This window comes from Lissotriton helveticus, chromosome 10, assembly GCF_964261635.1.
Source record: "Lissotriton helveticus chromosome 10, aLisHel1.1, whole genome shotgun sequence".
In the NCBI taxonomy this organism is placed as follows: domain Eukaryota; kingdom Metazoa; phylum Chordata; class Amphibia; order Caudata; family Salamandridae; genus Lissotriton; species Lissotriton helveticus.
The window spans coordinates 921849116-921876622 of NC_136071.1; the positions used below are offsets into that span (position 1 = coordinate 921849116).

Genomic DNA, 27507 nt, shown 5'->3' on the forward strand with positions numbered 1-27507 from the left:
TTGTGTCATGTAACTGGTGCGCATAAACGTTATAAATAAATAAAGCGCTCCAATACCTTCGGGTCGAGTTCGCCCTAGATTAAAACTGCCAAAAAATAAACCCCATCGCCTTCTAAAGAAGGAGCAAAAAATCCCAGACATGCGCGAGTAAGTACCACTTAAACGTTGCGTTATTGCTACTACTGACCAAACATAAGTATAAAATGAAAGACACCCTCCGAGCGAGAGCTCCCGGGGATGTTTTTTTGTGGTAAATAGTTAATTAATTTTGCACCAAAGTGCTTTACGTTTTACGTGACTCCACTAGTCCGACCTGCCCCCACAGGTTACCCTCATCCCTAGGGGCTGTCCTTTGCCGAGAATGCTATATAATCAGTGGTTCTTGCCCTCTACAGTTGGGTGAAGAGGTTGTCTAATAGCAAGTCTCTCGGGGTAAATGCAATATTAATCCACACACCATTGTAAACCTCTACAGAGTATTATAGCAAATACTCTGTAGAGGTTTACAATGTTTCTGGAAGGAACCTCTCCAATAGGAAGTATAAATCATGCGTGGTCAGGACATTTATTTGACCTTGTTAAAATAAATGCATATGGAGAATCACTCAAATCCCTGAACTCGGTCACGTCTCATTAAGAACCAAAACTAGAATAAAGTGTACATTTCTTACCTGCCACCGTGCATACACGCGCTGTGAAGAGTTTCTAAGTTGAGCAGATTCAGGAAGAGGAGCCGTTTGTGTTCCACCTTCACGTGAGGCTGCCTGGTCAGATGTAAACAAGGCGCGCGCTCTGCAGTCTGTCAGGGACTTGAGCTCTCGCCCGCCTCGGGTGACACCTATCCCGCAGCTCTCCTCATCATCGTCACCTCGGCTGAGGCCAGATAACAGTAATAAATGTGCGAGGCGGGCTGGCTCTACACAAACATGCTCGTTGCCACCGCATGGTCACATCCTTTTGGTTTCAATGCCTCGCTTCCTTGCCCCACGCCCTTCCCTCTGTGGCTCTCCGTCAGTGCCTTTCAAAGCCAGTTCCAAGTCGGTGACAAAACTAACGCCTCCCTCCCTCCCCTCCCCGACGCTGAGATCCTGTGCGGGCGGGCTGCAGACACAGCGGGAGGGGGCGGGAACAGCTCTGCAGGAAAACGGCTCACCTTCACTGCGGTGCTGCCTTCAGGCTCGCGGGCGACTCGAGGAGGAGGCTCTCTTCACTTGAAGACTCGGCGGTGGACAGGCAACAATGGCGGCCAAAAGCTTCTGAAAAATTTCGGATTCGGGGGCATGGTTTTGCTGTCCTGAGTGACGGACAACGTCACTGTCTAAAGAACAGCAAAACTTACGCCCCCAAATCCGAAAAAGACGGAGCCTATTCGGAGGGACAGCTTTCTCCTCCAATGGCTGGCCTCCGTTTAGGTAGCCAGCCAATGGGGGAGAGGCAAAAACAGAGGCGGGACAAATAGTCCATACTAAGCAACATTAAATCTCGGTACTTCCGGTTCTGCCTTCGGCAGACCGGATATTACCACGACCTAAAAAGGATACCTGAAAAATTCAGATTGAGCCCTGAATGTTTCACCTAGAAGGATTAATTGATAGATTATTAATTTATTCAGACTGCCAAATAATTCCCTCTCAAATGCTTATTGTCCCTATGGACGGACAATAAAGATTCTTAGTGCTTTTTGGTTATCCAGTTGTGTGATTTATCAATAAGTGTTCCACTAAGTATATTCTCTGGAAGGGCTACCATCATGGCTGCTCTGTGAGGGTATTGAGGCTGGGAGTAAACTAGATTACCATTAATGACACTGGATTTTAGGAGTGTTCTCATCAGGCACTAGTTGGTGTATTTTATGGAGGGTGATTCAAAACTGGCAGACTTACCTAGTGAAATTTGTGTGAGAGAGAATGTTTGGGCTGGATTACAGGTCCTTTACACTGTATTGGAACAGGAAGGTTTCCGTTATAATGCCTAGTGTTTAGTTCAATGGATGGTTATGTTGTCTCAATTCATTTTATGGGTGAAGGTGACGTGAGTGTTGCTGGCATAGGTATAACTTGATCACATGTCAGAGGATGAGTGAAGGAATTGCGTAGCAAGAGGGAGAGAGATGGAGCATAAAGCACTTGCTGTGGATTTATCTGCTGATCCAATTCATTTTTTAGCTGCAATCATGCTGGAATTAACCTTTAGAATCTAGTGATCTTCAAGTGATTACCATCTATTCCCTTTATTTAAAAAAAAATTAAAGTTCTAAACAGAGACTGCAATCTTGATAGTTTTTTTCTGCAACTAAAAAGAGATTGTGTGAAATCAGTAGGTGCCTTTTTTGAGGGTTTTCGTCTCCAAGAGCAATTTTTTATTTCAAAAAAGACTAATGGAAATTTTGAGAAGAGCCCATGTCCGCATGATGGAGCAGCTCTGGTGGGTACAGATGATGCAAGTAGCTGCTCTGACAACCTTATTCTTGAAGTTGACACCTCCAAAGGAGCTGAGATGAGGAAGAAGATAATACCAGTAATTGACATTCATTCCTATGTGCCTCCAGGCCCATAGGAATGAATGGCAATTACCGAATCGGTAAATACCGATTCGGTAATTACCGAATCATACCGATTCGGTAATTAAATCGGTAAAATTACCTACATCCCGATTACCAGTTCTTAAATACCGAATCGGTATGATTCGGTATTTAAGGATCAGTAATCTGGGATTACCTACATCAGGCCCTAAATGATTACTCCTGTAATTAGGAGTAATTTGGGGGGGGGAGATCCTTCTGCAAAAGCTTGTTTAGCGACTCTCTAAATGAGCTCTGCAGCATTTAGCACTGTTTCTTGATGCAAAATGTATCCTCGCGTCTAAAAGGCAGTAGTAAGTTAGGGGAAAATTGTACCCCAAGAAAACATTTAGCAAGCACAAGAGGCTGCTCGTGCTCGCTATCCATGTTCTGTTGCATTTAGCATTATTTCTTAGTGCAAAATGCATCCTTGTATTCATTTTGGACATTAGACCCAGAATTACTCTTCATAATTCAAGTATAATCTTGCGAATTTCTAAGGTAATTCCATGTGATTATGCTGCATGGAATTACACAAGTTATGCCCACCCCTAATCTACACACAGGTACACTCAATCATGAGTGTTTAGTTTACTCTCTGACTGAGACCACATATCTTAAGGACAGCCTCTTGTCTGCAAATTGTTGGTTGTAGGAGTTTGACATTCTCTCCTGTTTTACTCAGAACTGAAGGTGAAACTGAGGAACAGTTTGAATCTGGATATACATATCCATATATACATAACTTGCTAGGAAAGGACCACCTTCGGAGCAGGGTGTCCACTTCACTATAAAAATCATTTTCCAAAAATAAACTTTACCTTAAAATACCACTTTTTCATTTTTAATAAATAAACGTATTTTATCCCTAAACATCAGCTTGGCGTGCAGTGAAAACACACCTAATTTACTCTAAAATATCAGCTTTTCTTTTTTGTAAAACTTTTCATGATTCCCCAGAAAAGCTTGTAATTTTGTAAAACTAAAAAAAACTGAAAAATCTCAATTTTTGCCCCTAAATGCAAGATTGTAATTTTAACGAATACCCTCATTTTATCAGTGGCACCAGCTTGCCATTTACTGAAATGTAATACTGCTTGACTTGAAGTCCAGCTTTTTATTTGTTTTAAATTCTCTCGTTTACTACTGCTCACATGTGGTGATAGTACCTCACTCCCCTAAGATATCCAGGCTAGTTTGTGCCTCTACAAATGCTCAGACACTGCTTCTCAGGCCCATTCACAGTTTCGCCCGCTGGTGTGTTGCCACCATGTGTCTATGCTGGCCTCCACATTCCAAAATCTCCTATCAGTTCCATGATTCTCTTCTGGCTGTCAGCTCTGACCCCTTTAAAGATGGTGTGCAGTTCTTCTGCTTACAGAAGCAGTAGTGGGCTTCATTAGAGCAAATGCAGCTCTGTTCTCAAAGGATTCACAACATGGTGGGGGAGGGTAGAAACAATAAAAATGATGCTCACACCGATGGTGAACTATATGCTAACCATGCTACCACTAACCAACACAGAAGACTTCCACAAAAGGGTAGACAAGATACTGAACAACTTCTTATGGAGAGGGAAGAAGCCCAGAATAAGCCTGCACAAGCTCAGACTATCAAAAGAGCAGGGGGGTCTAAACATGACAAACTTCAAACGCTTCCACGAAGCGTGCATAGCTAGACAGGGACTGCACTGGCTAGACCCAAGACAGGACTACACCCCAGCGTGGCTATCACTTGAACAAGGGCTGCTAAAAGGCATGAAGCCCATCACCCTCCTCACAGCCACCCGACACCCAGCAATTAAAGACAACCCAGTCCTTAGAAACACAAAACGAGCTCTCCTGAAGGTAGACAAACTATTAAACACGAGCATCAGAGGGGGTCCTTTTGAATCCATCTGGCACAACCCCACCCTTAAATACAGGGGTAAGGTTCTAGACATGCACAAATGGTACAGCCAAGGTATATCCATGGCCAAAGACTTCAAGAACAAGGGCGCGGACATAACGTTTGACACCTTAAAGGGGAAACACAACCTACACAGCATAGAACTGTACAACTTCCTGAAGATAAAAGTCGCAATAAGGAAGGCAAACCTCAACAGCCAGACACCATCGATAATACAGCTCGCTGCCAGCCTGAACACACTAGGACACCAGGTAGCACATCTATACAAGGTCCTCCGCCCCAAAAACACCAAACTTAATGACAAGGTCACAAACTTCTGGGGGGAGGCAGCAGGGAAAGAACTAAGTGAGGGCGAGAAAGCCGAGCTATGGAGATCCACAACTAGGAAAAAGATAATGGCTACACTTAATCAGACGAAATTTTGGCTAGTACACAAGGCATACTGGACACCGGCCCGACTGGCCACCCTGGGTATTAGAGACAGCGATGTATGCTGGAACTGCGACAAGGAGAGGGGAGACTTAGAACACCTCCTGCTCAAGTGCCCAAAAATAAAGGACTTTTGGGGAAGAATCAGAATACTCATCCACGAGATCACAGGTATAGACATACAAATAGACTTCGCAAGCCTGGCCCTAGGCTTCACATCCCAGGCCATCACAACGACAGAGGATCGTGACCTCATTGACCTTCTGCTGACAGCCACAGTTAAAATAGTCCTAACTAACTGGAAGGACACATCGAAAGCGGCACCCCAAGCATGGCTCAACTGGGTCACGTTCCTAAGGGGGGCAGATAACATCACAGCGAGACACTCACCGAAAACGCACAAGCAGTCAACCATGTGGGGGTCCTTAGACCTCTACCTATCATCACATAAGCCGCCATAGGCGTTTGAACAAAGATATAACTGAGGGCGCATGCTGAAACCTATGCGTTAACAAAACGCCCTGCACACCGCTTATCTCCTACTATATCTCTTTACTGTTCCCTTCGGGCCCGGGGCGTGGGGCAAGATACGGGCGAACACAGAGACGTGACAAAACGTCAAGCTGCTCCTTGGAACATGTACGATGGAATCCGAACTTTGGAATACCGAGCTATCGAACAACCTCAAGAATACGGACTACCGCCCCCCCTCCCTCTCTCCCTCTTCCTTCTTCCTTTTTCCTCCTTCGCCTACTTTCTTCTTCCACTCATGTATAAGCCTTGTCCATGTAAATATATATTTTTTTTATATACAATAAAGAATTTCAGAAAAAAAAAAAAAAGGAGACGGCCTCATTATGACTTCCATAGAAACGATTGGTGGTAAAACCTCCTCAGTCAGTTTTGGCACAATATAACAAGTTAAATGCAGGTAATGAGAAATAACATGCATGAAGGAGTATGGAACTAATTTTGTGCAAGATATTACCCTTATCATAAAGTTTCACATGCATAATTTTCTATGGTATGAGCTGGTGTAAATTGACCATGTAGAAACCGGGGTTGAGTGTAAATTGCTCACCATCTCTGCGTGTCATTTGTACCTCTTTTCTAATCATGAAAAAGGTGTTGAGTAGTTTAAATCAAATATTGAAAACTATGCCAACATTTGTGGTATTGGACAGTTAAAACACGCATCAGTAAAGAAACTGGTCTGGCTACAGGCAAGCTGGAGACCTTATTTATTTAGTTTTTTCAAACCTGTGATTACTTTTAAAATGTCTCAGTTTTTTTGGGAAACATAGGTAATAGGTATTTAAAGTAATACAGAGTAAAAATTATGCCATCCATATGTGGCTTCGATCTGTGGTGGTTTGCAAGAAAGAAAAACAAGTACCCAATAGCACATCACAAACATAAATAGAAAAAAAATTAATGAAATGAAAGGAGAAACCAAAACAGAGATTGGTTCACCAGCAGTAGCACTGAGGTGGACTTCTTTTAAGTGGATATGTGGAAGCAATGTGTCGTCATTCTCGGTGAAGACACACAGTGGTGAAGTGTATATCTATCTATCTATCTATCTATCTATCTATCTATCTATCTATCTATCTATCTATCTATCTATCTATCTATCTATCTATCTATCTATCTATCTATCTATCTCTCTGTCTGTCTCTCTGTCTGTCTTTCTGTCTGCCTGTCTATCTATCTTCCCGTCCTTCTTTTCTTCTGGATTTTCTTTAGAATACTCAAGGCTCGTGAGACTGCTAAATCTATGTCTAAGCTAGACATAAATGAATGGAAAAAGAGCTTTCACTTGGCCAAAAAATATTAATCAAATTCATTGCTTCTGGTAACGGTTAATTCAGACGCCATAGGCCAGGGATTTCAAGTTGTGCAGCAGAACATGTTGCCCACACAGTGTGATAAGAGAGTGATATCTATTATGTTCTAATTATTAAGTGACTGGGTACAGAAATGATTGTTTATGCACACCTCTTTCGAACACTATCCACTTTTCTGTCAGGGAAATGATTCACAATTATTCAACGATAAAATTTATAGAAATGTAAACATATTCAGAAATATGAAGCAGAAAAATATTACTTTAGTAGTTTTGCAGAAAATACTTAAGGATAATTTAAAAAATAAATGGTATTTTAATAAAACTGACATTTGATATTATAAATTAAAATATTGCACTATGATTTCACCATAGGAATTAAACAATATTCAGCATCCTAAGACATTTTCATCTTTAATGTTAATGCCACGTTTTGTAAATTTGATGCTGTCCATTGTACATGAGTGGAAAGCATGCACTCCATGAGTAGATGATTTTAAATATTAAAAGTGCAAAAGTTTTGATTTCATTTTTAGGAGTATTTCTTTATCGTATTTTCCATAGATTGATAACAAATATAAATAAATAGTGTGACAGAACATTGGATTTAAGTTCACATAGTCACATACCGCTTATTTTTGCAAATGTCCAATAGGAAATCCAATACCTACCTGTGTCTGTCTACCTGGGCTTACTGGAAATGGATTTGGACCGAATGGCTGCGTTCCAGTGAGCGATATCTGCCAACTCCGCAACCCATGTGTGAATGGACAGTGCATGGTAAGTTTTTGATTCAGTGTAATATAAAAGACGGGTTTCTTCAGTTTGTCGTTGTAGTCATCGACCCACCTTCTTTATAGGTCTTGTGCCTGTAAATGTTATATGGAAGGGGCTCTTTTACAGGCTCTTGTGCAGGAAGCGGGCCTATGGAGGAAGCCGGCTTACCTAGTGAATATCAAGTGCCCAAAAACGGTCCCTAATTCCTAGATTGGTTCTTAGGGACCAAATGTACTCCTAGTTGCAGGAGAAGATGCTCTATTTGTTGAGTAGTATTCTGGGCTCAGTAGAGATACCTTTTAGTAACGTTTATGAAGTAATAACGATTGAGCAAAATGTGCAAAATAATTGGAATGCACTGTGTAGTAAAGAGTTCCACCCTTCAAATTCCCATGTGTAAAAGAATTTCAGCAAGCCACCGACAAGCCAGCTGGTTGGAGTACACCAGATCAGTAGAAATGACTTAACTGGATATTGTAGCTTTGCCCATATTGCTCTCACATATAATCTCATAACGAAACTTCAACAAGTCCGGATGCACGGGGCTAGGCCGAGCCTCAACCTTCAAAGGTGTGCTGGCCCAGCACGTTTCTTGAAATGTAACCACTGGTTTTCAGTAGAGATGAGGATAAAATGTAAGCTCTTGCTCATCATGCACAATTCGTACTGGAGCAGACGGTCAGGATACCACCAATAACTAACAATAAATTATGCACCAACAAGAGGTCTGCAATCAATAAATTCCGACAAGTTCATCCAGCCTGGATTCATCAAGTTACAAAGGCCAAAACTGTGTTACTTTCATAAATCTTTCTTGAATCCTTAATTTTTGGACTACAGTTCAGAAAAGTCTTGAAAGCAGGGTTATGGACCAGAACAAGCACAATTAACTAATCCATTTTGACTTAGGAACTCCTCTCACGCTGACCTCTTGTCAGAAGCGTACCCACTGAAATGAGAGACCGGTGCGACCTGCAGTCTTATCTTCAGGTAAAGCTTGCATTGAAAAGGTCCACCCTCAAGAAGGATGAGTGTAGTAACAGGTCAAGGACGAAGGAGAGACAACCTACCTTGGGTTTGGAAATTACTGGTTCATTCCTTGCAGCACATATCCTCCCTTTGATGACACAACTGTGAGTAATGCTTACCTGATCCCTATTTACCATATACATATCGAATCCATTGGGCCTGGTTGATACAAAGTCAGTTACATAGGCCAGAGGGGCCTGACAAGCTACTATCATCATTCGGATCACCCAGCTGGAGAAGATCCGAAAAAACAAAAACTGTTTAATTTTGAGTTTTGTAGGATTTAGAGATTCATGCCACAAGCCCCCGGCTTACAAACCAATTCATTGAAATGAAATAAATACACACCAACCACAATAATTTGATTTTAGCCTTGCTACCCCCGACAAACGACTCCATGGAGCAGAAATACAATAATGAACAAAAACCATAATTAATATTCATGGAAAAATGTGAATCTTTAACAAATTCTATCAGGTACTTTTAGAAGAAATCAATGAGGAAAAGCCAGCCCTCCTTCACCTACAAAACGGGACAGTAGGACACTCTCAGCTGCTCAGTCCTGCTTTTTTCACACAAGAATGGGGAGCCGAAGTCCTTTGGGTCCCTATCACAACTGCTTATGGGATACTGAGGCCGCTGTTACCTCCCTCAATTACAACCCATTTCCAGTGTTCTTCTAGTGTGGACATTTGACATCTTCTGCAAAGCAATGTGTTTCATTTAAAAAACGATCACTGACAATGCCAATAGGTCTGGCTTTAAATGAATGTTGTATGGTAATGTTAAGCATCACAAGTAAATAACATGGCAATGAATATGGATTTCTGTGAAAGCAAAGAACTGTAGAACTACATTGGTGTAGGTTAAACGCCCAAGTACAGTTGCATTGTCAAGCCAGGCACAAAAACCCATGTAACTTAATGACTGGCATCCTCCCATATGTGTTACTGTCAGAGAAAGAGAAACACCATAAATGTTCTAGTTATCTAAGACACTATACAAATTACATTGTCATGTGTTTGCCCCTGAAAGTTTAAGCTCAGCTGGCTAGATAAACAAACAAAACGATCACAACAGCTAGGGGAGAAGTACTTTTGTTTTGGAAGCGCCCAACTTCTGCCCAATCAAAACATGTACTCCTGGCTCCAAAAATGTGGGCAGAGACATAGCCCTTCTGTGGTGAAACTCATATAATTGTTGGGCGACAGCTGATCTGTCTAGGCAGACCACAGAAAGCGGGCCAAGGCAAGTGTGTGGTTGTATGCCTCTAGATTTAAAAAAAAAAAGATTTGCACTGTGGCTTCTTCTCTTTCCAGATACCGTTACAAAAATTACATTTATGAGAAAACCAGTGTTATCTTTTTTAGAAATATCTTGCCATCACTTTGACAGATTAGAGACTATTAAACATTGAACTACAGCACTTCCACCCGTCTATATTGTGAACTGCAAAATATGCAGACAAAGAATCGACCCACACTGGCACTTTAAAAGGTTTTTCATTCATAAGTCTGGCTTAGCTGAAACGTTTTGATTTTGCTAAAACTGTGTGTGTAATATACTTATTTGTTGCGGCTTTGAGACATCCATCTTCATCTGTTGGTCTATTATTGGATCCTCCTCATGTTTCTTCTTTACACTTCTGTGTACTGTAAGTGCAATGGGTCACCACTCTACAGAATGGGCTAACTTCACTGTGACGGCATTCTGTTCTTTCACAAGGAGTATACACACATACAAGTTAGATCCATTCAGTGCCTACAATAAGTAAGGAAATGTGCTTTTTGATACCAAAACATGTTTTTGTTTCTACCCATTTTTTTGTAGATTGCCTAAGCATCTTTCAAAACAGTGAAGTTTTGCAAAACTATATAAGCAAAACATATAAGCAAAACAGGCATTGACAAAACCAAAAGGCTGGCAGGCAACACAAGGGCTGTTGGTTTTGCCAATGCTTGTTTTAAATTCTTACCCTGATCACGAAAACTAACTGACATTTAAAAAAAATATATACCATTGATTAGCTTTTTAGGAGACAGCCTAAAGCGTTGTGGTGTAAGCAAGAGCCACAAGCCCCAGAGATGATTTCTCTTTTATTAAAAATTATATTAAAACCTGCCAGTACTTGGCAGCTACATGTCGCTGTTTGCAGTGGCCTTAAAGTTCACTGAGCTATTTTATCTGATTGCAAGACTGGCCCAATAAACGAGATCTTTGCAAGACATTAATTAATTCCCTGAACCATCTTACAGCGAATTCTGTGACTTACATATTATGCACAACTCTCTTCAACAGGCATATTCACCGCATAAGCTGTTTTAATATAATTCAAAGCTGTGACCAGAAAGGCCATTCAGGAAACTCCAACAACTGCATTAATCACCAGAGCTTTCTTAAGATTAGTGTACCCTGAGACTTGCTGGATACTGAGGTAACAGGTTTTTAGGAACCCGTTTGGTGCCAGGGGATAACACCCGAAGACCTCTGAGTTCTCCCTGTTCCGGACCACAGAAACACGGAGTCTTCTAGTCGCAGTCAGAGATCAAGTTTTATTGGTAGCTACCAAGTAACAGGTGTCCTAGAAGCACGACAAACACAGGTCATGTGTTCTCAGGAGACTGTTCATTTTTACAGAACCAGCCTTCTCCTTATATACAAAAATAATAGCTGCAAGCAAGAATTCTTAAGTTTATGATATGGCTATACACATATTTCTACAATAATACAAAAGAGCGAAGTCATGTAGGCAAGCCCGTATTTTAGACGTCCAATTCGTGATAGATTACTCAGCCAAGCCCGGAACTCCCATCAGATATCGGTGAAGCCCCAATAAAAGAAGGCACCTCCTAGTCATAAAACTGGCCATAAACAGGGAGCGTGGACAGGTGTGTATGTGTGTAGAAAACATGATCTGTGCGCGGTGAATGGTTTATGGTATGTTGTACATTGATGCTATCGTGTTTGGCCACTGGGCGAGGAGCAGCCTAAACAGGTTTGGCTGGAGGCAAGGGAGTCAGTTGGGACAGGTCAGGGGGAAGTCAGGGAAGGTGGACGTGTCCTTTTAGATCAAGCTCGACCTTTAATTGACTTATCATGAGGGCAAGACACAAGATGGATACCGTTTACAAAATGGAGTCTGGGGGTTGGGACGGAAACTACGATTCGGGGGTGTTAGCATGCCTCGATCATGACGCAAATGCATAGGAATGATGTCCGATTCATTATCGGTTTGTCGACACCAAATTCGTCATGGTACGTTGAGGTTTCGGGACACGGATATCGGGCCTCGATACCGGGACAACAGTAGGGTCCAGAATTTCAGAACCACAGACCCTCCTTTTGCCCTCATATAAGGCAATGATTCATGTTAATCCGAGTCTAAATCTGTATGAAGGAACTCGTGGAGATGCTGCTGTAGCATCATTCTGTTGCTCAGTTCGTTCCTTGACACAGGCTTCCGTACACATGAGGTAGCACAGAGGCCACATAGTGCAGGAGCGCACTGTACACATAGGCAGAACATAAACAGAAGTGCTAAGATCATCCCAATGAAGATCAGTGTTTTCCATCCCCAGGTAGCGATCAGTTCCCAGTACCACCCTAGTAAGGACCAGTCCCCTTTTTCTACGTGAAGGGAACCAGATATCTCGTGCAACTTAGAGATGGCCTGGTACACCGTCGGTGCGTTATCAGGGATGAAAATGCAACAACTGGATTGGATCACTCTACACACACCACCACGATCGGCGAGTATGATATCTAGGGCAACTCGGTTCTGAAGGGTCATAAGTCGATCCGACTGAAGTTCGGTCGTCAAATTTCCAAGGGCTCCGGCCGTTGTACTCACGGCGGATTCAACTATCCTCGATAACTGGCGAATGTTCCTGCTGTTTACCATAGGCCCCCAAAATGGCAGAAAACCCTTTGCGAAGTCAGCGAATTCCTGACCCGCGGTGTCGTCTTTACTCACGACACCTCTAGCTGTCCTTGTCCGATGGTAATCTGCTCTGGCCGTGTAGGTGGGAGGCAGCAGAAATGCGATAAAGCATGTACCTGAGAAGTCAGGGGGCAACCAGGTGTAAGCTTGGTCATGGCAGACGAAATACGTGCCTTTGGCTGCTAATAATATAGGGGAAGTTCGGGAAGCGAACACATATGTTGCCGCGCATATACTCTTTCCTAATTGAGCTTTGGGATCCCTGCCGATACCTTGTAAGCATAAGTGACCTCGGTTGGGTACTATCCAAACTGGGCGGGATTTCTTTGCTGTCTGGCTCTTACTCAGGTAAACCCCATATTTAGTTACGTTCCAACGAGTGTATGGAGTGAGTTCATCTTTGGGAATCGTAAGATAGGTGTCGAACTCTCTACTCATATTTCTTATCCCTGCTATTAGTGCCTTGTTACTGGAATCACTTTCGGTAGAACGGGTCGGGTATGGTTCTAGGGCGAATAGGAACATGGTCTGGAAAGCCCACAGAGAACCATAATAACTGAAAGGCAGGATGAAGTATGGGATACCCTTATCCGTTGTGTGTGGCATGAGTCCACATATCCAACAGTTCGATGTGTTCATGATGGACTGGTGTTGGTGTAGGAGTTGAATGAATGAGTTATTTACAAATTCGAGTCTTCTGGCAGATTCGTGTTCAGGTAGAGGGTGAAAGTAGTGTGGAGAGATAGTAGGAGGAGGCTGTGGCCGGGTGTCATTTGAAAAGGTAACTTGGAATACGAATAGAGTATAACCAGTCAAAAACATCGTTATGCTACACAACATTAAAATATATGTTATCAAAAACTTTCTTTTGGCCAGTACAGTGCATAATTGTCTTTCAATGTTCGGGAGTCTGGTAGGTCTCTTTACCCTAGGAAACTCCATCCTCTAGTTGCTGCCCGCGGTGGTAGGTTGGTTCTGCCAGGGAGTGCGCTCTGTTCAGTCCGGGGTAACTCCCTTGGACCAACCAGAACCGTTGACCTAAACGTCCCCAGTTGCACTCCCCAGCCTTCAACCGCGACCCTAGCAGCAGAACCGGATGGCGGTTCGAAAATCAAAAATGAGCAAGTTTCCTGAGAGTGAGAGAGCTGAAAAATCAAAAAATAGTTCTTGGGGGAAGGGAAATCACATTAGTTCGTTTTTATTTAGTCTCTTCGTTTAGACCTTAAATTGTACCGTCGTTTTCCTGGCACGGTGTGGTCTTCAAACAATGTCTCAGGTTTGGTAGTGTCCAACTGCATAGACTGTGGCACAAATCCTTGTAAAATATGATCACTCTCTTTTTCGGTACCAGTTTCTTTTAAACGTGCATCGCTGAAAGGGATGAAACGAGATATGGATTCTGTCTCGGAGTCGGCAATTCCTTCGTTGACCCACCGGTCGTATGGAAGGGGCAGAGGGACCCGTTTACAATGGGTCCCGTGCACCCAGTTCTTTTTGCCTTCCACCCGAACCGCTGATCTCGTGGAAAGAAGTACCAGATAAGGTCCGGTCCACCTCGGCTGTCCGTTGTTTGTGCGCTGGAAATTCCGCACCAAGACCCACGTGCCGGGTGCGATGGAGTGACCTGGATCGTCAGAGGCTGGCGGAGAGGAACTGTGAACCTGTTGGTGTAAAACACGCAATTTAGTTGTCAATTCGCACAAATAGTCAAGCAGTACGGGGTGCTCTATTTCGCTAAGTTTGTTTGGCCTTGGCACGCCCCAGACGTTGGCTGGGCGGCCAAACACTATCTCATGGGGGCTAAGTCCTAATCTGGAATGGACTGTCATTCTGGTTGACAAGAGTGCTAGGGGTAAGGCGTCAGGCCATTTAAGACCTGTGCAGGCTTGGATATTGGCTAATTTGAGCTTTAAAGTGCCATTGTAGCACTCTACTAATCCAGCTGATTGGGGGTGATTCGCAGAGTGGAATTTTTGTTGTATGCCTAAACATTCACACACTCTCTTCATCACGCGTCCTACGAATTCACTTCCATTATCACTCCAGACGATTCTAGGCATGCCAAATCTCGGGAAGAACTCTTTGACAAGGGCTTTGGCAGTTGACAAGGCAGTATTGTCTTTAAGGGGGTACGCTTCCACCCACCTGGAGAAAGCGCAAACAACAACGAGCACATACTTCAGATTGTTGCATCTCTCCATGTGAATGAAATCGAGCTGCAAAACCTCGAACGGATACGTTGGAGGCGCAAAATGACCAGCTGGAGTTGGGGTTCCCCTACCGGGATTGTACTTCAAACACACCATACAGTTTCTGACCACATTCTCTGCATATTTCGGGATATTGCTATTTTGCCATACTGGGGCCAATACTTTACAGATTCCTCTCGAACTGATGTGTGCAAATCCGTGAGCCATTGTTACTACTGCAAGTACATAGGCGTTAGGCAATAACCATCGCTGGTGTTCTGACAATTCGACCCAACAACCATTCGTATCTTATCTACCCTTACTTTCTCTCCATTCATTCACCTCTTTCTCAGTTGCCTCGGCTTGTATAGATTTCACGCTTTCGATGGTGTCCTCACACATTCCCACATCAGTAATCCATCTAGCGGGACCTACAACATACGTCCGACTCATTGTGTTCCTTGCAGTCTCTTTCGCAACCTCGTCTGCAAATGCATTCCCGCGGCCAACATCATCCTGAATCTTTTTGTGTGCACTGCATTTTATAATGGCAACTTGTAGTGGCAAGGTCAGTGACTGGAGGAGCTCATTAACTAGCTGACCATGTTGTATCTTTGCACCATGTGACGTAAGAAACCCACGTTCACGCCACAATCTCCCAAAACTGTGAGCCACACCAAAGGCGTATTGGCTGTCAGTGTACACATTCACTCGCTTTCCTTTCGCTAGCACACATGCTCTGGTAAGCGCAATTAGCTCTGCGGCTTGTGCAGAATTATGGGAAATGCGCGCAGTCTCTATAATGGTGTGTAATGTCGTTACGGCATATGCTGCAGTCGTATCACCATTCGGCAACTTGAAGCATGAACCATCAACCCATAAAGTATCGTTGCATTCAGGAAGGGGAGTGTCCTGTAAGTCTACTCTCCCTTTTGTCTCTTCTTCTGTCCTAAAACAGCAGTCATGTTTATCAATCTCGTCTGTTCCTGTCGGAATGGGTAATAACGTTGCGGGGTTCAGTGTATCACACCTCTTTATGTGGATGTGACTTGCTAGCAGTGTAAGTTCGTAACTGGATAGTCGAGCGCTAGTGAGGTGTTGTGTCTTTGTCCTGTTTAGTAAAATGTCTACTGCTTGCGGAACCATAACGATCAGAGTATTATTCATGACTAATCCAGCGGATTGTCGGATGCAGACAGCTGCTGCGGCGGTAGCCCTCAGACAACTTGGTAGGGCTTTAGCCAAAGGGTCTAGAGTTGCCGAAAGATACGCGCATGGGCGCTGTCTGTCCCCAAAATGTTGTGTTAAAACTGATAATGCACAACCTTCCTTCTCATGGACGTATAATGTAAAAGGCTTAGTGTAGTTGGGGTTTCCCAACACAGGAGCCGAACACAATGCATCACGCAACTCGTGGAAACTCATCTGGCAATCTTCAGACCAAGGCATAGGATTTGGCGTGTCTTTGCAGAGTAGTGCCAGCAAGGGTTTAGCTAGTAGTGAGAAATTCGGTATCCATTGTCTACAGTATGATGTAATGCCCAAGAAGGCTCGAACCTCTCTCTGTGTCCTTGGGGCACTTAGTTCTGCGATCGCCTGTATTCTTTCTGGTGTCAGTCTCCTTCCCTCCTTCGACAAGATGTGACCTAAGTAGGTTACTTCTTGTCGGCAAAATTGTAGTTTGGAAAGAGAGACTTTGTGCTTCATGTCACATAAGTTACGTAATAATGATAACGTGGCTTTCTTGCAAATCTCTTCAGTGTCTGCAGCGATCAGCAGATCGTCTACATACTGAATCAGAGTTGAACCATTCGGTAGAATAATCGTGTCTAGTTGTGTTTTCAGGGCCTGACTGAATATTGATGGGCTCTCGCAGTAGCCTTGAGGAGCGCACTTGAAGCGGAAGCTTCGTCCTCCTAAATTGAATCCGAAAATATCTCTACTCTCCTCAGCAATCGGGATGCTGAAGAAAGCGTTCTTCAGGTCGATCACCGAGAACCAATTTGCTGAGGCTGGAACCATCGTCAATAAAGCAGTAATGTCGGGGACAACTGGAAACTGTGGGATAACTATCTTGTTCACTTCTCTGAGGTCGATCACGAACCTATACACAGGGGGCTGTGAAGGATCGGTACGTTTTAAGACCGGTAAGACTGGACTGTTACAAACATTTCCTGTTGTTTCTTCAATGACGTCTTTATCAATCAGGTCATAAACAATCGTCAATAACGCCTTTTCACATTCGCTAGATATTTTGTATTGGGGAATACGTGGCAACCTAACGTTGGCTTTCAACGTTATGACATACGGTGCTATCTCCAAACGACCTACATCATTAGAACCGTTTGCCCATAGTACATCAGGAAGACATGACAATTCAGTCGCAATATTTTCTTTTGACACATACATTGGAGAAACGATTTTCTTACCTAAAGTAAGTTGTACTCCCAATGGTGAACAGTACAAAGTCGCATATAACCTTTTTAGCAAATCCAAGCCCAACAAATTTTCACCGCAACCTGTGGTAAGAATGAGGGGTGCCTCTAATTCGCATGGGCCAATAGAAAGAGATACAGGACTGGAGATCGGGTTTCTAACAGGGGCGCCAGAGAAACCTACTGAAACATTCATTTCGCCAGACAAAGGTGCGCCAGGAAGTTTCGAGTTCATGATAGAACTTTTTGTAGCACCAGTATCCAGCAGAAATGGCTCTGACACTCCTGAGGCGATCACCTCGACATAAGGTCCATTCTGATCTACTGGAACTGAAACAACTCCCTCTCTTTGTCCATGGCTGTCCTAGCAATCGTTACCCTCATATTCATGTTCGGTGTAATAGTCGTCAGCATAGTACTGAGCTGACCTGGTCGACGCATTATTCTGTTGGTCGAAGCTGTTCATCGAATTCTGAGGCGGAAAAGAAGTTGTATTCTGCGTGAAATTTCCACGGCCCCTACCTCTAGGGGCATGTTGAACACCTCTTCCCCTTACACCTGAAGCACCGCTCAAACGTCGCGCAAGAGCCGGACAATTACCTTTAAAGTGACCCTCTTCTTTGCAATACGCACATTGATTCGGGCCATAAGCAATACGCTGGTGGGAAAACTCGTTTCCCTGCGCGTTTCTCGAATACTGCTGTTGTGGTTGATAATTGGGCGGACTAGTCGTGCGAGGCGGATAGGCTTGCTGGAGAAGAATTTTAGTTTTTAAATCTTTCGTCTTTTTGTCGACTTTATCTAGCTCGTCTTTGCGCCTATTTTCATAGTACTGGGCTGTAGCTAAAATTTGAGCTGACGTAGAGACAGCCCAAGCACTCTCTGAATCTTTCAGTTTATTACACAGTTCAGGGATTAAATTATGTACGAACTTGTCTACAAATAATCTTTGGCCACCCTCGGTAGCCATATCCTGACCACTATGATCGGTGAAAGTCTCCTCAAATCTTGTGAAAAAGTCAGACACATTCTCATCTTTCTTCTGCTTGCACGCAGATAGCTTGTCCCAGTTTACGCGTACTTCAGGCATTATTGTTTTCATGTACGCGATAATTCTACCGGGAAGTTCAGCTATTAACGGCTCAGGTTTAGAACCACCAATTTGTCTAGCATCGATAGCGGCAATGTTCGCCCATGAGTCACCTAGTTCTTGGTCATGGTTCGTATGACGTATTTTGCTCCATAGAGGATGTGGAACAACGTTCCCAAACAGCATGTCTATGTCCGCTAAATTCATTATACATGAGCTTGCAGTTTGCGATAACTCCTTATAATACCCAGTCGGGTTTTTACGAGGATCAGGCAATGTCTGCTTGAGTGCTAAGACATCGGATCTTTTCCAGGGGACATGTACCCATACACGCTGGAAATGAGGCAGAATCGGTGGTTTCGCATTTGCATCACCTTCCCTCCAAACCGGAGGAACCTCTCTCATGGGGTACTGTCTCGCTCTTTTCCCGTCTGGTGCATCGTCTTCATGACATGATCTAGAGACGTTTCCTTTACTCCTATAAGAGAGCAATAATTCTATCGCTTTCTCAACATCTGCACCTATAATCATACCTTCATAGAACTTAAAGCGTGTACGCCATAGTTCGTTCATTGTGTATTTGGGATCATTTGTCTTTACATCTTCGCTTAGATATACACACATTTCTTCGAATACGTATCTCTGAGTGGGTGCATTCCATTGACGGAAAACTTCCATAACAGACTGAACATCATATCTAACAGTATCCGTAATCCATTGGCGTGCTAATTCATTCAGCACTCGTCTTTCCTCGTAATCAGGCAGTTGACTACGTAACTGTCTATCTTCTGTTTTAGTGGTCATTCTAGGCGACCCGAAGAAAGGTGAAAGCAGACCAGTGACGGTACCTGTCACTCTTTGTCTAATAGAAGGAGAAGCTTGCGGAGGAGCAAGTGCATCGGAAAAAACAGGCTGAGGCAAAGAAGGAGTAGAGGCAATAGTAGAGGAAGTTGAAGTAGTAGCAGACGTAGTATCATAGACAATAGCTGGAGCTGTAGGCAAAGTCGTAGAAGTAGATGGAGTAGGTAGCAAAGATGGCGGCCCTTGAGAAGGCTGCGCCGGAGAAGTAGGAACCAGCTGAAGAGTAGCTGGCGTGTGTGCAAGAGCTGTGTTTCGTGCGCCGGGGCGTGGTATAGAAAAACGCTTTGGCTTTGTAGTAGCGTCTAACGCATACGGTGGAGGTGAGCTTAATAAGTGGGACATTAATGGATCTTTCTCGGATCTTTCCTCTTGACCTTGTCCCTTATTTGGTAACATCGGGTAGCATTTATCTACTGCTAGTTTCTTGCTCCTAAGTATTTGTTCGCTTTCTTGCTCTTCCTCGTTATCCCTGTATGCAACGGCAGCTTGCACCATTGACATACCTCTTTTATTCCTTTTTGCTAACTTTATTTCTTTCTGTTTGGCTTCTTTGCGCCATAAGCGAAAAGAGTCAAACATCGCCGGCCGGGCTTTTCTCTTAAATAATTTGACCTCTAGGTTATCTAATATTTCTGAGTCGAAACTACCATATTGGGGCCATTTAAAAACACCATCCTTGCGGGTGTATTTTATCCACACTTCATTATATGTGATAGGGCCTACGCCGTGCTTTACGTAGAGCTCATATGTTGGAGTTCCAATCGGAGGAACCGGACAGGAATCCTCTAATCGGGAGTCCTTACTATAACCAAGACAAAACAAGTTTCCAAGTCTGCTAAAACCAGGCATCTTTGCTCACTAGTCTAGCTTCAAACTTCAAAGGATTATCGATTGCGATATTTCTCGTGAAAACACAAGTCGTTCGGCTTTGGGGCTTGCAAGTACCAAATCAAGGCGTATCTCAAGGATACCAAAAACTAAGGACAAACTAAGGACTGGGAGACGCTCCACTTATACTTAACTGAAGTATTTGAAGATCGGTGACGTCGCTAGAAGACTCGTCTATCGTTTCGCTCTACCAAGGATCACTGGGTCCAAAACAAGGCGATAGTCAGGGCAGCAGTCCTTCGTAGCCGTCGGGACGCGGGGAACCTCGCAGCAAAGACCTTCGGAACCACGTCGACATACAGGGGTCGCTGAAGTGGCTGGCCGTCCTCCGGAATTTTCACACGAAGCTCCTCACGAACATCTGGCTTGGACCGTCGCCGCTTGATACCGCCCAACGTTGGGCGCCAACTGAGGTAACGGGTTTTTAGGAACCCGTTTGGTGCCAGGGGATAACACCCGAAGACCTCTGAGTTCTCCCTGTTCCGGACCACAGAAACACGGAGTCTTCTAGTCGCAGTCATAGATCAAGTTTTATTGGTAGCTACCAAGTAACAGGTGTCCTAGAAGCACGACAAACACGGGTCATGTGTTCTCAGGAGACTGTTCGTTTTTACAGAACCAGCCTTCTCCTTATATACAAAAATAATAGCTGCAAGCAAGAATTCTTAAGTTTATGATATGGCTATACACATATTTCTACAATAATACAAAAGAGCGAAGTCATGTAGGCAAGCCCGTATTTTAGACGTCCAATTCGTGATAGATTACTCAGCCAAGCCCGGAACTCCCATCAGATATCGGTGAAGCCCCAATAAAAGAAGGCACCTCCTAGTCATAAAACTGGCCATAAACAGGGAGCGTGGACAGGTGTGTATGTGTGTAGAAAACATGATCTGTGCGCGGTGAATGGTTTATGGTATGTTGTACATTGATGCTATCGTGTTTGGCCACTGGGCGAGGAGCAGCCTAAACAGGTTTGGCTGGAGGCAAGGGAGTCAGTTGGGACAGGTCAGGGGGAAGTCAGGGAAGGTGAACGTGTCCTTTTAGATCAAGCTCGACCTTTAATTGACTTATCATGAGGGCAAGACACAAGATGGATACCGTTTACAAAATGGAGTCTGGGGGTTGGGACGGAAACTACGATTCGGGGGTGTTAGCATGCCTCGATCATGACGCAAATGCATAGGAATGATGTCCGATTCATTATCGGTTTGTCGACACCAAATTCGTCATGGTACGTTGAGGTTTCGGGACACGGATATCGGGCCTCGATACCGGGACAACAGTAGGGTCCAGAATTTCAGAACCACAATACATGAAGGTTTCTGCAGCAGTTGCATTGACCACATAATCTATCTTAAAATCCATTCTGTTTTACTAGCACATTTGTGCCTGTTGTCAATTTATTTGGCGTCAAAGTGGCAGGGTTTGTAAAAATAATGCATAAGCATGGTGGATAGTAGGCAAACTGTCATTTACTCTGCTTCTCGTGATGCCCCTCGAATGACTCCACCCCTCATGATGCCGCCACCACCTTTCCACCATAACCTCATCAATTTGTAGGCGCTCCAAGTGTTGCAAGAGATTGCGCCTTAAGGTTCCACCCATCACATAAATGCCCTTGTGCATGGCATAATGCCATGTACACTGCATTTGGGGGCAGAGGGCACGGTGTGTCCTAAGCAGGCGCTGTGCCGGGCGTGAGGGTGTATCCCCCCCGCCCGCAGCTCCCTCGGCGTCTTTGAACTTAAGTAAACTCTCAGTTTACTTAAGTTCAAAGATGCCGAGGGAGAACTGACAATCATGTCAATCAGCATGACGTCGGACTGCCCTCCCCTTCAGAGTCTGAAGGGGGTGGGCGGTCTGGCGTCATGATGACTGACATGATTGACACCAGGGGCAGCAGGCAGCACCACAAGTGTGCAAGAGTGGGGACGGAGGGAATTTTTAGCCCTTGCCCACTCATGCGCACTTGTATTTTCACTGGCTTGCTCATGCCCATTAGGAGCCCCTCGGTCTCCTAATGGGCATGTGGCGGGTGAGTAGTAGCTGTGCCATAAGCCAATCCTGGCACTGCTGGCAGCGCCAGGATTGGCTGAGAGAGGCTGCCAGTTAACTCCAGGACCGGTCGTAAAGGCGCCAAGCCAGAGTAGCAGAGGTGGCACGAACCGGCTAAGGTAAGTTTGACTTTTTACTTTAATATTTGATTCCTGGCACCCACCCCCGTGCGACCCCCCCCCTCTTTTACCCCATCCCCCCCGCGAGCCGCGACTGAGTTTAAGCACGTTACAAACTCAATCTTAGAATTGGCGGTTCTGGCACTGATAGAAGTAGTTTTTTTTATACAATCCGGTTGAGGTGTGCAAATCCCAAGGGGTTGGCTGAGTCACAGTACAACATAGTCGCTTGCAAGCAGAGCACCACTATCCGCAGTGCTAGAGCCGGGGACGTAACACGCTTCAGGGCGCTCCCATTGACCCCAAGGCCATTGAATATCTGGGAGAAATGAGCAACTCAGTGCCCCACCCATTATATTCTCTACTGGGCCCCTCATTTTACGTAACGCCATAAAGCAAAATAACAGTTGGCTGGAGGAATGTGCCTGTTTCTCTTACTGTTTTTATTTTATTTTGTTAAAGCTCTAACCATTCCCAGGGTCCAAGGGGCGCTGTACAAAAAGGTTTGCCAGATTGTTGCATGTCCATCGAACCCGCTCGCTTTACAAACTATGATCGCCAGGCGCTTTAGTTCAAGTGGTGGAATTGATGCAAACGATCTGCCAGCACGACTATGCAGCAATTAAAATGACAGTGCAACAGTAGATGATATACAACTGTAAAATACATTGCAGCTTAACCCAGCGTTATCCACTGTTTCCTGGAAGGAGGGTTGGGGGGCGCACAGCCGCACAGACACGCGCAAGAGGAGAGAATTTCACCAAAACCCACAAGTGTATATATCTTTTTGATGACTAGATCTGTGGGTAGTCTGAGGTTACCGGGTTCGAAGAACAGAGGTGTTAACTCCAACTGTCATCCTTCCGAAGTCGATAACACGGCTTTTCTTGAGTATCGTAACACACAATTTTATTTTAAGCACTCACACACTATTCCAGACGCAGTAATTGATCTAGGATCTGGACTTGCGAGGAGGATCCTGCCTGTGCCTGGGTCATTGAGGAGGGGCATGCTTGAGCCAAGGATTGGTGAGGAGGTGCGTGCCTCTTCCAGGAGTTTGGGAGGAAGTTCCTGAAGCTTCGGTGTTCAAGGACGATGGCCCTCCTTATGCAAGAGGCTGGCAAGGAGGGACCTACCTGGGGCAGGGGTTCTTGAGGAAGATTCTATCTGTGCCAGGGGGTCGCTGTAAGGGCAACGCATGTGGGTGAGACTGGCAAATGATAGATAAGGGAGGGGCCTACTTGTATCAGGGGTTGGGCAGAAATAGGTCTATCGATGCCAGAGGTTAACAAATACATTTATGTGTGCCAGGGGCTGGTGAAGAGAACCATTGTGGCCGTGCCCAGTTTTCATTCTACGAAGCCTTCTGAGACCTCGACTTGGCTTGCACGTCTCAAGTGCTGTTTTTCTCATCGCTGGGCTTTCGTTTTGTTTATTCCTTGCATTTTACTTAGATGACTCTTTACGCATATATGCTTAAATTAATAACATCTACTCAGTGTTGCACTCTCAAATGTTTGTGCAGTAGGTGAATTCACCCTTTCAGCTTTCTTACTGGCATCGTGATTCGTGACCTTCAGGTTATCCCCGCCTCACACCCTGCCCTCTAGAGCAATGACAACAGCAGATATCCATCTTTCTGATTCCGAGCTATCACAAGATATGTCTGGAGCTGATTTCTTGATCACAAGAAGGTGACACGGTAAATGGTAACACCGGCACTGCTCTTCAGATGGGCTAGCGACAGAACACAATACATTGTTTGAAAAATGTGGACGGAAGATCACAAAAAAGTGTTTAATGAATATTGATTTGCGCCATCAATGCATATTGCGCCTTTCTAGAGTCATGCTGCATGTCGTGTCCGCTGCGTACACTCTGGTCGCAAGTCAAAAGGGCTTTGTGATTCGCTTTTGACTTTGGACAATGCAATGCAACAAAAGAAATTCTGTCATGGGAGGAGATGTGATGAAAGTAGCCTTTTCAATTAATATAGTCAACTGCTGGTGGAGTAACTAAAACAGATTCAGAATGTTGTAGTGAAGTCACTGTTGCACTTTTTTTTAATGGTGTTTTTTGAATGAAAACAGAAAATTAATTTAAGGAAATAGTGTCATCATATTGATGTACAGCACTGCACAGTCAATGAATGTATTTATTGTATAGTTAAAACCATTACGAGTTTATCAGTGTGTTCAAAAATTGAGCAAATGAAATCAGCATACGCTAATATTTCCCTCTATAGCTCATAAAAATTGGCAATTGTTTAATGATAAATAATTCAATTGTATTGCTTTATTAACCTTCCTGCTTCCTCAAATTTGCTTGAAAATGCACCATTTAGCCACTCTTTTTTCAAAATGTTCCCCAAACCCTCCATAGGTTGTTCGGGCTCGCTCACCGCAGAGCAGAACCGCCATTATTTTACGCCTCACCGCTTTCAAATGTCACCAGCCACCACTAGTCCTAAGGTTATGTGGCAGAGTATAATGTGCATGTCCTAAGATCAAGCACGTGTATTTCTTTATTATATGAAGCAAGTAAGACACTAAAAATGTCTCTAGGCCTTACCAAAAATAGTCGAAAAGTTAATAAATGTTCTAGATTGTTATTAAGTAAGCAATATGAGCCTATCTCTTGCATTATTCTAGCAATAATTGTACAATATTTTAGTGTGCTGAACTGTAGACATTCATGAATTCTCCTTTAAAAAGGTGATTTCATTTATGCTTTTTGTTCCATTATCTAAAGAGATTCTTATCTATGTTTATTTTGCGTTTAGGCTACCATATCCAGTTACATATGTCAGTGTGATCCTGGATGGACCGGCACTAACTGTACTGAAAACATCAATGAATGCGCCAGCAATCCTTGCCAAAATGGCGGAGGCTGTATCGATGGTGTTAATGGCTATTCCTGCAACTGTACCAGCACATGGACAGGGCCACAGTGCCAGACTCCTCAACAAGGTATGCTTTTCGAATACTGTATTTAATACCTGTTACTGTTGTGTTTTGAGGTATTCAGGGAACTATAAGAAGGAAAGTCTCTCCCATGTAATATGTGTTTGCCCAGTTTCAAAAATTCTAAGATGTTTCTGGTTGAAACCTCTGCCCTATAAACTTGGCATAAGACAATGTAATACAGCTGTATGCGCATGTCTGGTGTGAACCCACAGCTATCAGCTAGATGAGTGACATTCCTCAAAGAAGCTCTACAGCAACTGCATTTCTTGTCGAAGAGTTTTTAACTACCTACCCCGTCAAAGAGTCATCCATTTTTAGTTGGACTACACATGGTTCCTGGACTTTGGCTTTATTTTTCCAAACACCTGTCGATATTGCAGGCAAGAGGGATTCTCGTAGGAAGTTGTAATTGTATTATAGACTTTCTATGGAAGTATTAGACCGGCCACAGTACTAATTTCTAGTGCAAACTGCCTTTGTCCTGAAACAACTTTTAATTGGCCGGGGCAGCCAAGACCTGTCATGTGCTGAAGTTGATTATTAGACTCCAGTCAAAATGCAGTCTTTTTAATAGGCTGCTGTGGCATTCCATCTAAATAATGACAGAAACTATTTTCCTGCCATTGGACAAGCTGCAGAGACGCTGTTTTGGCTTGGTGCAGTTTACTAACAATAATTTATCACTAAACATTTTCTCTTTATAGTTCTCGTGTTAGTCCACAAACGTTCTGTGTAAGAAGTAGGTTATTATACGTTCTTTATTTTAAAAGCTTCTGTGTATGGAGTAGGTTGTTATTTTTGCTTTATTTAATTACCCTTTTAATCCTATGTGGCCGTTATCGCACCTTGCATATGATCCGCACCACCAAGAGGACAACATTCAAAGAACGACTGGACAACAACACCCACAACAGCAAGGAACTCTTCAGCATCGTCAAAGAGCTCTCCAACCCCAGCGCCTGCAACAACAACATCACACCCTCGCAAGATCTCTGCGACTCACTCGCCTCGTTCTTTCACCGCAAGATCGCCGACATACACAACAGCTTCGGCGCACAAACCACGCACCGTACCACCGAACCAGCGCCCCCCACCACCACCCTCCGGACCTGGACCCTGTAAGCACCGAAGACACCACCCGCCTGATGAACACCATCCACTCCGGCTCACCTTCCGACCCCTGCCCACACCACATCTTCAACAAAGCTGACTCCATCATCGCACCCCAACTCCGGAACATCATCAACAGCTCCTTCGCATCTGCCACCTTCCCGGAGAGCTGGAAACATGCTGAGCGCCCTCCTGAAGAAACCCACAGCTGTCCCCACGGACCTCAAGAACTTCCGCCCCATCTCGCTCCTCCCCTTTCCAGCCAAAGTGATCGAGAAGACCGTCAACAGGCAACTCTCCACCTTTCTTGAGACCAACGGATCCCTCGACCCCTCACAGTCCGGCTTCCGAGCAAACCACAGCACCGAGACCGCCCTCATCGCAGCTACCAACGACATCAGGGCACTGCTCGACAACGGGGAAACTGCTGCCCTCATCCTCCTAGACCTCTCTGCAGCCTTCGACACCGTATGCCACCGCACGCTGATTCAGCGCCTCAGCAACACCGGAATCCAAGGAGCGGCACTAGAGTTTATCATCTTGTTCCTCGCCGGAAGAACCCAGAGAGTCCGCCTCCCCCCGTTCCGTTCCGCGGCCACCAAAGTCATCTGCGGCGTCCTGCAGGGATCCTAACTCAGCCCCACCCTCTTCAACGTCTATATGAGCCCTCTGGCAACCATCGCTCGCCAACACAACCTCAACATCATCTCCTACGCCGACGACACCCAGCTGATCCTCTCACCTCACCAACGACCCCACCACCGCCAAAGCCAACCTCCAGGAAGGAATGAAAGAAGTCACAGAATGGATGAAGATTAGCCGTCTGAAACTGAACTCAGACAAGACGGAAGTCCTCATCCTCGGACCATCTCCCTCTACCTGGGACGCCTCCTGGTGGCCCCCTGCCCTGGGCTTCGCACCCAAACCAACGGACCATGCACGCAACCTGGGCTTTATCCTGGACTCCTCCCTCTCGATGACCGAGCAAGTGAATGCCGTCTCGTCATCCTGCTTCAACACCCTGCGCATGCTCCGAAAGATCTTCCGGTGGATCCTCACAGAAACCAGGAAGACGGTCACCCAGGCCCTCGTCACCAGACGTCTGGACTACGGGAACACCCTCTATGCTGGAACCACAGCCAAACTCCAGAAAAGACTCCAGCGCATTCAAAACGCCTCAGCACGACTTATCATGGACATACCTCGCCGCAGCCACATCTCTGCCCACCTGAAAGATCTGCACTGGCTCCCCGTCAACAAGAGGATCACGTTCAGACTCCTCACCCATGCACACAAGGCTCT

The 27507-nt window shown here is 44.6% G+C and overlaps 1 protein-coding gene across 1 annotated transcript in view; it reads left to right on the plus strand.

The window, feature by feature from the left end:
- The window catches only part of CUBN (cubilin), a 1583269-nt gene that overhangs the window by 155020 nt on the left and 1400742 nt on the right, over nucleotides 1-27507 (plus strand). Inside the window, exons 11-12 of the mRNA XM_078663578.1 lie at nucleotides 7399-7523; nucleotides 24912-25098. Coding sequence (XP_078519704.1) covers nucleotides 7399-7523; nucleotides 24912-25098 — 312 coding nt within the window. The remainder of the gene's footprint in view (nucleotides 1-7398; nucleotides 7524-24911; nucleotides 25099-27507) is intronic.